We start from the raw sequence: 12,113 nt of genomic DNA, 5'->3' as shown, positions 1-12,113 counted from the left end.
TCCTTAAGCAATGTTATCATAGCTTCCCTTTTTTGCATAGTCCTGTCCACACCCTCCACAAATGCCTCTCCCGGTAAATAGGGTAAATGAAGAGGGGGAGGTTGGTTATAAACCGCCTCATATGGAGTCATCCGAGTAGCGAATGATAAGTAGTGTTATACCACCATTCAAATGCCTAAGGGTAACCACATAACCCACTCCTTAGGCTTTTCCCCACACATACACCTTAAGTAAGATTCAATGCATCTGTTCACAACCTCCGTCGACCATCCTGTTTGAGGATGATAAGCAGATGATAACAACAACTCGTAGCCCTCAGCTGAAATAAGGCCCGCCAAAGTGACTGTAAAGATAGCATCCCTGTCACTTACAATGCTTCTAGGCCACCCGTGTAGTTTAAACACATTATCTAGATAAGCTTGGGCCACCTCACCTTTGTGAAAGGATGAGTTAGTGCCATAAAATGGGCATACTTACTCATTCTATCAACCACAACAAAAATAACTTCCCTCCCCTGAGATTTTGGCAATCCTGTAATGAAATCCATAGAGATATCCAACCAGATTTCAGAGGGAATAGGCAGTGGTTGTAAAAGTCCAGGATAAGCTGCATTATCATATTTATTGGCTTGACATGTGACACACTGCCTGACAAAATGACTTATGTCCTTGGTCATACCTCTCCATAAGAATAAAGTCTTCACCCTTCTAGTAGTGGCATCCCTCCCTGAATGCCCACTCTGAGGTGCACTGTGAAGCCATTCCAAAATCTTATTCCTCAATATCGTCGACCAATCACACCGCCTTTCTTTTTAATCATGCCATCAAACAATCGATATGATGGAACAAATTTGAAGGGTCATTCTCAGAATCGTTCTTTTAGGTTGCTTAGAAAAATGTCTTGGTCATAACTCTTTTGTATAAGGTCTGGTAAATTTGACTGAGCCTCAGATAAAGCTATGCACAACAACTCACTCCCCTGACATCTTGACAAAGCATCAGCAGCCAAATTTTCCTTCCCATATCTGTATTGGATCTCATAGTCAAAGCCCATGAGTTTAGATAGCCAAAATTGCTGGAATGGTGTAGAGATCTTCTGCTGGAGAAGCCATTTCAGACTTTTTTGGTCAGTTTTAATCAAAAAATTTTGTCCTGTAAGATATCGCTCCCATTTTTGCACAAAGAAAGACAATAGCTAGCACTCCTTCTCATATACGATTTTTTGCCATTTTGGATCGAGTGTCTTACTAATGTAGGCTAGTGGATGCCCATCTTGCATGAGTACGCTCCAATGCCAAGTGTTAGAAGCATCTGTCTCAACAACAAAGGCCTTGTTAAAGTCGGAACAAATAGGGACAGAGCACTGCTAAGAGCATCTTTGAGTTCTTTGAAATGCGCATGTGGAGGCCAGCTACTCCACTTAAACTCCCCTTTCCTTAATAATCGTGTCGTGGGTGACCAATGATCGATATCCCCTCACAAATTTTCTCGTAGTACCTGCTAAACCCGTAAAACTCCTCAACTCCTTAATCGATTTTGGCTCGCCAATTTTTAATCGCTAACACTTTAGCAGGATCAGTCTCCACTCCATTGCCACAAATGAAGTGCCCCAAATACTCCACTTTGTCACTAGCAAAAGAACATTTACTGTTTTTAGCATACAACTGGTTTGACCTCATTACTTCAAAAACCATAGCTAAATGTTGCGAGTGTTCCTCCAGAGAAGGGCTATAGACTAAAATGTCATCAAAGAAAACTAAGACACATTTTCTGAGCAAGGTTTTAAACACATTGTTCATCCAATTTTGAAAAGAGGCAGGAGCATTTGTCAACCCAAAAGGCATGACAAGAAACTCATAGTGACCAACATGAGTTTTGAAAGCAGTTTTATAGACATCACCCTCATACACCCTCAATTGATGGTACCCTGCCCTTAGATCCAACTTTGAAAATACTTTAGAGCCAGCTAATTCATCAATAAGTTCATCCACCACAGGAATAGGGAACTTGTCCTTAACTGTTCTTTTGTTGACCTCCCTGTAATCAACACACAAACGCCAGGACCCATCTTTCTTGCCCACAAGGACCACTGGAGAAGCAAAGGGGCTACAACTATGTTGGATTATGCCCTGGTCCAACATCTCCTGTACCAACTTCTCAATAATGTCTCTTTGTTTGAGTGGGTATCTGTAAGGCCTAATATTAATGTGACTGGGCATCCTGCAGCAAGGGAATCCTATGGTCAAACACTCCTCTGCTAGGAGGAAGTCTGGTAGGTTCTTCAAATAGATCCTTATAATGCTGCAACAAGTTACTCAACTCAACAGGTCTGTCACCACCCTCAACCTGCTGACCACAGCACAGAATCTGAGAATTTGTTTCCTCCTTGGGACTTAAGTGTAAGAAACACAGATGGGTAGCATTATTGAGGAGCTTTGAAGTTGGTTTAACTGTGTGAACCTTTTTAGGAGCCAAACCCCTCAACACATGTCTTTTATCCTTGTACTTGAATTCCATTTTCAAATCTTTAAAATTCCAGCTGACTGTCCCTAGAGTACTTAACCACTGTACTCCTAAAACCATGTCACATCCTCCCAACGGAATAATCAACACATCACCACAACCGAGTGTTTTGTAAATCGCCAGAAAATCGTCTACTCATTAGTTGACAGGGAAACTGGCTTCCATCTGCAACTGTGACTGATTGTGGTTCAATAGAGTCCAACTTACATCCTAATTTCATGGCCATCTCTTGATCCAAAAAATTATGTGTACTCCCAGAATCAATGAGAATATGAATATCCTTCTTTCCCACATGACCAGATTACTCTCATAGTCCGAAAGCCTTGACTACTGTGATAAAGCATTCATTGAAATGCATGGAACAGTGCCCACCATCTCATAACCCAATTCAGACTCCTCTGTCTCTTCCACTATACTAATGGTTTCTTGCTCATCACCTTCCTCCCCCACTATCTCTATTGCAAACATTTGAGTCCCCTTATGCTTGCAAACATGATTTTTAGTAAAAGGTTCATTGCAGAAATAACATTCTCCTTTCTTCAATTTTTCTGCTCGTTCAGCTGCACTAATAAATCTAGTGGGTCTTAGGGAATTATTTGGTGGTAAAGATGGAGAAATAACAGGTCTAGGGTTGGGTAACAACCCCTTAGAAGATGAACTTGGGACAGAATGGTGTGAATTAGTAAAAGTTCTAGGGATAGAAGTTGGAGTTTGTGTGTAATTTTTGGAAGTATATTTGGTCACAGACAGACTCTCTTCCTGTAAACGAGCATATTCAACAAAAGAAAAGATTCTCGAGGTTTAAATGCCTTCACAAATGGTTTCAAAGAAGGTTTCAACCCTCCAATGAAACTGTCCCAGAAATATCGGTCGTGCAACAAAGGATTTCGTTGCATCATTAACCCTTTAAGATTTTCAAATGCATCTAAGTAATCATCAATAGTATTAGTCGATGCGCTTTATTAAACTCCTCAACAACATTTCCAAAGAATTTCTTCTTTAAATCTTGCACACAAATCTACTATAAAATCATCCCATCCAATATGAGGTCTAACAACAATATAGCTATTAAACCATGATTCAGCCCTACCCATCATGTACATGCTAGCTAAATCCACACGTTGTTCATCAGGAATTTTGCATAGATTGAAGTACTTCACACATTTTTTCATCCAAATTCGAGGATTATTACCATCAAAACAAGGAAATTCAAGCTTGGGTGTAAACTTGAGATGATTTACTTACCTGGATGTGAAGATTCACCATTTCCGGACCTAATCACGCACTTTAATCCTTCCCAACTTCATTTGCTTTCAACAACGCCATAATTTCGCCAAGAACTGTTGTTTGTTGCTCCAATTTCTGTTCAAGAGTAGAAATTCGACCTTCCATTGCCGATTTCAATTGTTGACAACAATTTGCGTGTAGCAGCCTTTAGGGTTATTTACGAAATTTGGGGAAAAATTAATTGTAATGGAGTTTTGCGGAAGCACAATCAAAGGATCAACAAGCTGATACCAAATGATACAAGCTGCAGGAAGTTGCTCAATTAAGAGAACCTCGAGTAGTTTGTACAAAACAGTTGACAGTTTAGAGAGAAATGAGAGATAAGAAATGGAGAGAAAGATTGAAGATTTTTATTGAGTTTCTTGAATGAATGATTGAATGAATTACAAATTAAGGAATTCTCATATTTATACAGCTCATGACAGCTATTTTCCCGCTATTTCTAACTGAATTTCAGCTAACTCTAACAACTTTCTTAACTAATTTTGGCGCCAAAACTTATTCTGTTACAATTCTGTTATTCTATAACATGATGTTAGTAATGGAGTGGTATTAAAGTAGGAGGCTATCAAGCATTAGCCCATAGTAAAGAGTACTGTATTCCATGTAGTACATGGAATATCTTCTCTTTTCCTGGTTTTAATCAATGTAGTATTGTAGCAGACTACTGTTCGTAGTAAATTACTACAATTAGTTTGATTTTTTTTTTTTCAATGTTCAATGTGTTTAGCACAAGATGAAATTAGAGGAGAATGAAGATTTGAAATTAGAGAGTATATTAGAGAGAGGTTAGAGAGGGAAAATAGAAGGAGAAATGAGAAGGGTATAATTGTCAACCATGTACTACGACGAGTAAAATGTGTACTGCGAAAATCAGCACCCTTTATTTATTATAAAATGTTTTCATTTTCTCGTCTTAAATTAGGACGGTCTTAAGGTAGACTTAATACCACAAAGGCACAAACGAATAAAAGTATCACAATTCACAAATATCACTGGATGGTTTCATACAAAATAAAAGACTGTTTACATAGATAAAAGACTGTTTTCATTATTTTTTTTTTTTTTTTTTTTTTTTTATCATTGTCAAAAAAAAAGAAGAAGATAAAAGCAAGTTAGAACAGAGTCCATTTTTGAAATAATGGTCAAAAATAAAATATTTGTCGTTTTGGGTCGGTTTTGAAAATATTTGTCAAAATGGTGTCCACGTAGGCTCGGAATTTCTGGACCTAAAACACGCCACTACCAATGGCGTGTTTATAATGACTAGGGAAAGAAACTTCATTAAAAAATGGACTAAAACAAACACGTCATTGGGAATGGCGGGTTTCGGAGGGGAAACACGCCACTCCCTATGGCGTGTCTTATGTAAATTTTTTTTTTTTTATGTTCAGTCAGTTGAGGAAAAAAATTGTTGTAAAGACACGTCACTGCTAATGGCGTGTTTCCTTCACAAAACACGCAATTAGTAGTGGCGTGTTTCAGGTCTAGAAATCCCGAGCCTACTTGGACACCATTTTGACAAATATTTTCAAAACCGACCCAAAACGACAAATATTTTATTTTTGACCATTATTTCAAAAATGGATTCGTTAGAACAAGGCTCTGCTTAAGTGGCAGTTCAAACATGAGATTGGGGGTTCGAGTCTAACCGCGACCTAATGCTCTATCGATAAAAACAAGTAGCACTGGCAGAAGACAAACAAAGAAGACATGAGGATCAAGGTGGTGCAAAAGACGGCACCATCACCTTCTAAAAAATTCACCCGTATTAAAAACTACCACCATTCAGATTCCAATTCCCACCCGCAGTACCTTCACGCAACCACCGTCTACCTCCTCCGACCACCGTCTCTCTCCTCCGACCGCCCTTGGATCATCCTCCCAACAACAAATTCCGACAGCACCGTCGTCTTCCGTCACCCTCTCACCTCCAAACCCCAATTATTCAACCTGCCTCGTAATTTCGACTTCTCGAAACTTCACCCCTCCGCAATCGCCGTCTCTTATCAAATCCCCGTATCCGATAAGCTCGTAGTCATCCCCACGCCGTTGTTTTACTCGAGAGATAGTGTCGATGCACGCCAAAGTACGCTATTGGCTTTATACGCCGGCGGTGAATTGCGGGGATGTGCGGCGGCGGCGTCTTCGTCTTGGGTTAACTTATCTCATTTCGAGAAATTAGATGATATTGCCGTCTATGGCGACAAGGTATACACAGCGAGTAGAAAAGGAAGACTTAAATTGATCAATAATTATAGTAATATATTCAACCTCAGCAGAACCCTAATTTTTCAGCCTCTAATTCCCGGTCCGGGACGGTTCGGATGGCGGAAACGGCTTGTTGTTGATGACAATGACTTGTTATTGGTGGTTCGGATGGAGGAGAAAGTGTTCCGAGTTTTTACGCTAAAGTCGGGAGTAAAAGGGTATTATTGGGATGAGGTTTGTGGATTTAAGGGTAATAAGGTGTTGTTTATGGCGAGGGATTATTACTTTTTTCGAAGGGCGTCGAGGAAGTTTCCAGGGAGGGAGTATAAGAACTGCATTGTGTTTTCTGAAGCGGCTTTTCCGCAGTATGGGAATGATTGTTGGGATTTCAGTAAGTATGATGATGAGATTGCTGTTTTTTGGTTGGATGATAAGTGTTTTGGTCGGGAGGGGGAGAATTCGGGTTTTCCTAAGATTAACTGGTCACCTCCTGCTTGGATTTTTAGGGATTCGTCGGTTCAAGTTCCGGCTGATGAATTTCAGAGTCGTTCAGAATCAGTGTCTTCTTCCCAATTAGAAAGGTAATCCATTGTGGAATTACATGCCTATGATCTTTATTGTTTGGTTCTTAGAGGTTGTCGCCGTTCTTTTGGACTTAATTTCAGGTTATGTCAGCTCATCTAAATTAAGTGCAGTTAATTTAAGTCAAGTTAAGTTAATTTAAATTTAGTTAGATTTTTGCTAAAATACGATAAGTTATGTTCAGTTAGTTAACTTAAGTTTAGCTAAGTTAAGCTTAATAAATTTAGTTAAGTTCAACCGAGATTAGTTAAATTTCACTAAGGCCTTGTTTGGAGTTTTGGATACCAGAATAAGAGGGAAAGGGAGGGGAGGGGGGAGAGGAAAGGAAAGGAGGGAGGGAAGGGAAGGGGAGGTGGAATGGGGTGTTGGTGTTTAGATACAATTTCCCTCCAAATCTTTCCTGTTGTAGAGAGATTTTACTTTGCGTTGGAGGAGGGAAACTAGATCCCTACAAATCACCCCCATTTTCGATGGTAAAAAGTTTAGTTTTCCCTACAATTTCCCTCCAAATTTTTTCGAAGTTACTACCTTTTAAGATATTTTGATCAAAATTTGCTACCAAAACACATTTTCGATGGTAAAAAGTTTAGTTTTCGGCCATTTTGCTAAAACCCTTTAGCATGAGAGCTTGTTTGGTAATAGGGATGGTCTTTACTCTTTAGCAGCCAGTCAATGCGATTTCAGAAGCAATTTTCATCAACCATCTCTTCTTGTTTTCAAAGAATGGGGAGGTTGCATAAATGTTGACCCAGATACCCTGCAAAATGCATGTTTACTACTCCTCTAACCAAGTTTATATACTTTCCTTGTTGGCTTGACCATGCAATGAAAACTTTCGTCTTTTTGTCAGATGGGTCTTATGTCCCTTGAAATGGTGCCTTTTTTTTTAAAGTTTTGTAATGGTTGAAGGGAGTGTTGGTTTTAGAATTTAGGTATTAGTGAAGTACTGTAATATCTAGTTAAGATTTCATTTGCTTGCCTATTTCCTGTATGGAATTACGAATAAATATCATCTTGTTCACAAGCAACGATGCGCATGTGATGAAAATGATTCCCAGAGAAGAGTGCTGACATGAAAACATTTTTTCCTCTTCTTGATGAAGGGAGACTGGTGAGGATGAAGGCTTGGATTCTGGCTGTAGAGATGAGAATGATGGAGAGGTGAAATCTGATTTGAAGGATCCAAACAGAAGAGATGAGGAGGAGCAAGAAGAGATGGAATCTGATTTCAGCAGTCAAGATCAGGATCCAGAAGTGGTGGAAATTATTGAATCTGATTCTGGGAGTCTTGGTCAGGATCAAGAAGTTGTCGAAATCGTGGATTCTGATTCAGATATTCAAGATCTGGAGGATGGGAAAATGGAATGTAATTCGAACAGTGACGAAAAGGAGGACAAGGAGGTGCATTCTGAAGCAAACATTAAGGGTAATGCGTCATTGCGAGAGGATATTTTGATGCAGGACATTGTGATGCCTTCTGTTTCTGCCATTGAGGAAGAAATTACAAAAACTAGTGGAAATGATGTTGTTGAGACAGGTAATGATTTTTAACTTATAACACGACATATGCACCTTTTGCCCTTTCTCTCTTCCTTTGGTTTTAGACTGGAATTTTCAAGTTGATCACTATATATTGTTGCAGAGATTTCAGGGAAAAACACCACCCATTTGATACCTAAAGCTTGTACAACCTCTACGACTGAGGTACTAGATAATTCTCTTTTAAGCCTTTTCCGTTACTAAATCCATCCCAAATGTCTCATTTGATTTTGATGGTCAACCGTAGTCAATGTTGAATGGTGATCATTCGACTTGTCCGAAAGGAGACTTAAAAAGTTGAAACTTTTCATGTTTGATTTATTACTTATTAGTGTATTATTTTTGCATTATCATTTTTTTTAAAAGAAGTATTATATTGCGAGGAAATATCAGAACAAAGTCAACGTTGTTTAAAAATAAAGTCAAATAAGTACACGTATGAGGTGGTGGGAGTATATCTTTGAGTTCTTGACTGTTTATGTACTAATTTGAGTGCTTCCTTTTCATTCTTTACACAGAACCACAAAAGTGAGTCTGCAACTGCCAAATTTGAAGGACTTGATATAAGGTCTGATTTAGTCCCGGCCTTGCAAAAGATTTGGCGGAAGCATGGGAATGTAACAACAGATAGCATTGTGCGTAGCAGTGACATAATTGCTAGGGCGTTGGAGTCGCTAGCCATTATGGTACACATACTTGAGGACAACTTGGCAGAGTCCTTGAGTGATAGCCAAGCTGAATATTTAAGCTCCACATTGTCTGATCTAAAATGTTTACGTTTCAAAGTATATTGGTTGGTTTCTTTTGTTGAGAAGGCTTTAAAAGTACATAAAGGCAAGGATTTGGTGGAATCTTTGAACAACCTCAGCCAGTTAAGTTCCCAAGTCAAGGAACGCAAATCAGTCATCCTTGACGAATTAGCTAAACTCAACGATGAAGAAAACAGACTGAAGGAAGAGAGGGCGAAGGTGTCCAAGATGATTCCCTTATATGGGCAAGTTAAGTTTGATGAACCCATAGGAGTGGGGTTGACGTGAGCGAGTTAGTGATCGGCCAGTCACTCTGTTGGGGCTCTTATGCCCCTTGTAAAACTTGATTGTGTCACTGTATTTAGTGTCTTGGTCAAAGCATTGTGCAGATCTGTGTTTTTTCCTGAATGACTTAATATTAGTACTACTAGATTAGTCAGCTAAATCGCCTATGTTTGTATATGTTTGAGGTGAGGATATGGGCTTATTGTGGACTTGTTATAATCAAAGGCTCGCGGTAGGTTGGTTGAAACTTCTCGTGTATTTGTGTTTTATACTCCCAAAATTATTTTTAACCTCAAGCGCTACAGCGCTGAAGTATAACCCATGACATCGGTGTTAGGAAAACTAAAAAAATGCTGTTGAAGCTTGCAGGACTGTGAAAGCATATTGGCCTTGAACTACCTTCTGGATTCTGGATGCTCTCTTGGCTTACTTCCAATTGGTATGTCATAATGTGATATGGTTTCTAGTAATGAAAAGCAACAACACTGTGACCTGTTCCTCGGAAAGTTACCTCTTTCTCGCGTGCTTCAAGTCTCCCTTAAGACTTCACGTTTTGTTTTAAGCTTGAAACGGAGTGAATCTGTAAATGTGACCCTCAACATAACAATCAGAACAATTTTCTAAGCTGTATCATTTTTTCGTTAAAATGGCACTTTTTGCCGTTAAAATGGGGACAATTTACCCCTTCTTCTATGTAGACGATAAGTGTCCGTCTGGCGTCTACAATGAGATTTTTTTTTTTTTTTTTTGGTGTCGGAGGAACCCGTAGCCGCTATTTTCGGTGTGCACTGGATAAACCTCAGGTGTACGTAACCACGTATGCTAGAGGGTGATAAGTTCGAACTCTATTCATCCGAGGGTGATAGGTTTGAAATCTATTAGACATGGACTCAGACCAAGAATGTTACAGAATTTGCTTGAAGAAAAAAACGTTGATAAAAACAAGTAGCTAAAGAAGAAAGACAAAGAAGACATGAGGATCAAGGTGGGGCAAAAGCAAGCTGCACCACCCTCTAACACATACTACCATCCACCACCCTTCTACTCCCACCCCCAATACCTCCACGCAAACACCGTATACCTCCTCCGACCACCGCGTTCTCTCTCCTCCGACCGCCCTTGGATCATCTACCCAACTACCAATTCCGACGGCACCGTCACTCTCCGACATCCCCTCTCCTCCAAACCCTTATTATGCAGTCTCCCTCGTAATTTCGACTTCTCCAAACTCCATCCTTCCGGAATCGCCGTCTCCTATCAATATTCCGGGTCCGATAAGCTCGTAGTTGTCCCCTCCCCGCCGTTTTCCGCCGGAACTAGTGTCGATGCACGCCAATGCATTCTCTTGGCTTTGTACGACGGCGGTAAACTGAAGGGATGTCCGCCGGTGCCGGCGCAGCCGCCGTCGCCGCCGTCGCCGTGGGTTAAGTTATTACCGTCGGAGAAATTAGATGATATTGCCGTCAGTCGCGGCTATATTTACGCAGTGAGTAGGCAAGGGAGAACTAAATTGATCGATTATTGTAAGGCTAGTAGATATGTTAACATTTGCAAAACCCTAATTCATGGTTCAGGACAGTTTGGGTGGCGGAAACGGCTTGTGGTGGATGAAAATGATCTGTATTTGGTTGTCCGGCTGAAGGAGAAATTGTTCCAAGTTTTTATGCTAAAGTGGAGAGTAAAGGAGGTTTATTGGGATGCGATTAAGGAATTTAAGGGTAAGAAAGTGTTGTTTATGGCCAAGGATCATTACTTTTTTCGAAGGGCGTCGAGGAAGTTTCCAGGGAGGGAGTATAAGAACTGCATTGTGTTTCATGAGGCGGCATTTCCGCAGTATGAGAATGATTGTTGGGTGTTCAGGCAGTTTACTAAGAGCCAGGGGAGAGACCAATTCGGTGTTATTAATAAATTTGATGATGAGATTGCTGTTTTTCGGTTGGATGATAGGAGTTTTGCTCGGGAGGGGGAGAATTCGAGTTTTCCTAAGATTTACTGGTCACCTCCTGCTTGGATTTTCAAGGCTTCGTCAGTTTCAGTTCCGGCTGATGAATTTCAGTGTCGTTCCGCTTCAGTGTCTTCTAGCCAATTAGAAAGGTAATTCAAATGGTGTTATTACCTTGTAGAATTACCTGCCTATGATCTTTATTGCTTGGTGCTTAGAGGTTGTAGCCCTGTAGGTAGGCGCGTAGTTACTAGTTAGGCGCTGTTCTGTTGGAGTTAATTTCTAGTAATTGTACGAGTTCAGGTCATGTCTGTTCAGTTCAGTTCATCTAAATTAAGTGCAGTTAATTTAAGTTAAGTTAGTTAAAAGTAGTTGATGTAAGTTTGATTAGGTTAATTTAAGTTATGTTTAATGAAGTAAGCTAACTTTAAACAATTTTAGTTAAGTTTTGTTAAATTAAGATAATTATATTAAATTTATTCAGATTAATCTGTCAAATTAAGGTTAATTAAGTTTAGTTAAATTTATCAGATTAACCAAATTAAGTTAAGTTTACTTAATTTTAATTAGGTTTTGCTAAATTAACAGAAGTTTAATTGGGTTAGTTTTGATTTAATTGAGTTTAGTTAAGTTATGTTCAGTTAGTTAACTCAAATTTAATTAAGTTTAGCTAAGTTAATTTTACAACAACATCAGAGCCTTAATCCCAAAATGATTTGGGGTCGGCTGACATGAATCATCCTTTAGGATTAATTGAATTTCAGTTCAGTTTAGGTGAAGTCGAGTCCATTATGTTCTGTTCTATTAAGTTTAGCTTTGTTTCTGTCCAAAAGAATACGTCTTAGTCTATTAAGTACCAATATTTCGAGTCACGAGGATCCTAATGACATTATATCAACCAAGCTTTATGGTCGGGGTTTGTACTTTCTCTAGCTATGATGGATTGATGGGGTAGTTATTATTCTAAATATTTTTGAAGTTACTCCCTTTTAAGAT

At 39.4% G+C, this 12,113-nt stretch overlaps 2 protein-coding genes across 3 annotated transcripts in view; both read left to right on the top strand.

Annotated features, from left to right (window-relative positions):
- The first annotated feature begins 5,496 nt into the window (after window positions 1-5,496).
- Window positions 5,497-9,422, top strand: LOC141610884 (uncharacterized). The gene is made up of 4 exons (XM_074429182.1): window positions 5,497-6,601; window positions 7,706-8,139; window positions 8,245-8,306; window positions 8,660-9,422. The coding sequence occupies exons 1-4, from the start codon at window positions 5,523-5,525 to the stop codon at window positions 9,176-9,178; spliced, it is 2,094 nt and encodes a 697-aa protein (XP_074285283.1). The 5' UTR covers window positions 5,497-5,522; the 3' UTR covers window positions 9,179-9,422.
- Window positions 9,423-10,089: 667 nt separating this feature from the next.
- LOC141610878 (uncharacterized) overlaps window positions 10,090-12,113 on the top strand; it is a 122,741-nt gene continuing 120,717 nt past the window's right edge. The window contains exon 1 of one of the 2 annotated variants that reach the window (XM_074429171.1): window positions 10,090-11,269. In XM_074429171.1, the coding sequence (XP_074285272.1) occupies window positions 10,149-11,269 (1,121 nt within the window). In that variant the 5' untranslated portion in view covers window positions 10,090-10,148. The remainder of the gene's footprint in view (window positions 11,270-12,113) is intronic. The other variant, XM_074429170.1, reaches the window with a different exon arrangement.

This window comes from Silene latifolia, chromosome 11 (genome assembly GCF_048544455.1).
Source record: "Silene latifolia isolate original U9 population chromosome 11, ASM4854445v1, whole genome shotgun sequence".
In the NCBI taxonomy this organism is placed as follows: domain Eukaryota; kingdom Viridiplantae; phylum Streptophyta; class Magnoliopsida; order Caryophyllales; family Caryophyllaceae; genus Silene; species Silene latifolia.
This window is presented reverse-complemented; position numbering and strand designations above follow the sequence as displayed.

Bases quoted from the DNA above. Each gene is read 5' to 3' on its own strand.
- LOC141610884 (XM_074429182.1), top strand. From the start codon at position 5,523: ATGAGGATCAAGGTGGTGCAAAAGACGGCACCATCACCTTCTAAAAAA. The intron at 8,140-8,244 runs GTAATGATTTTT...ATATTGTTGCAG, and splicing joins AAATGATGTTGTTGAGACAG to AGATTTCAGGGAAAAACACC. The intron at 8,307-8,659 runs GTACTAGATAAT...TTCTTTACACAG, and splicing joins GTACAACCTCTACGACTGAG to AACCACAAAAGTGAGTCTGC.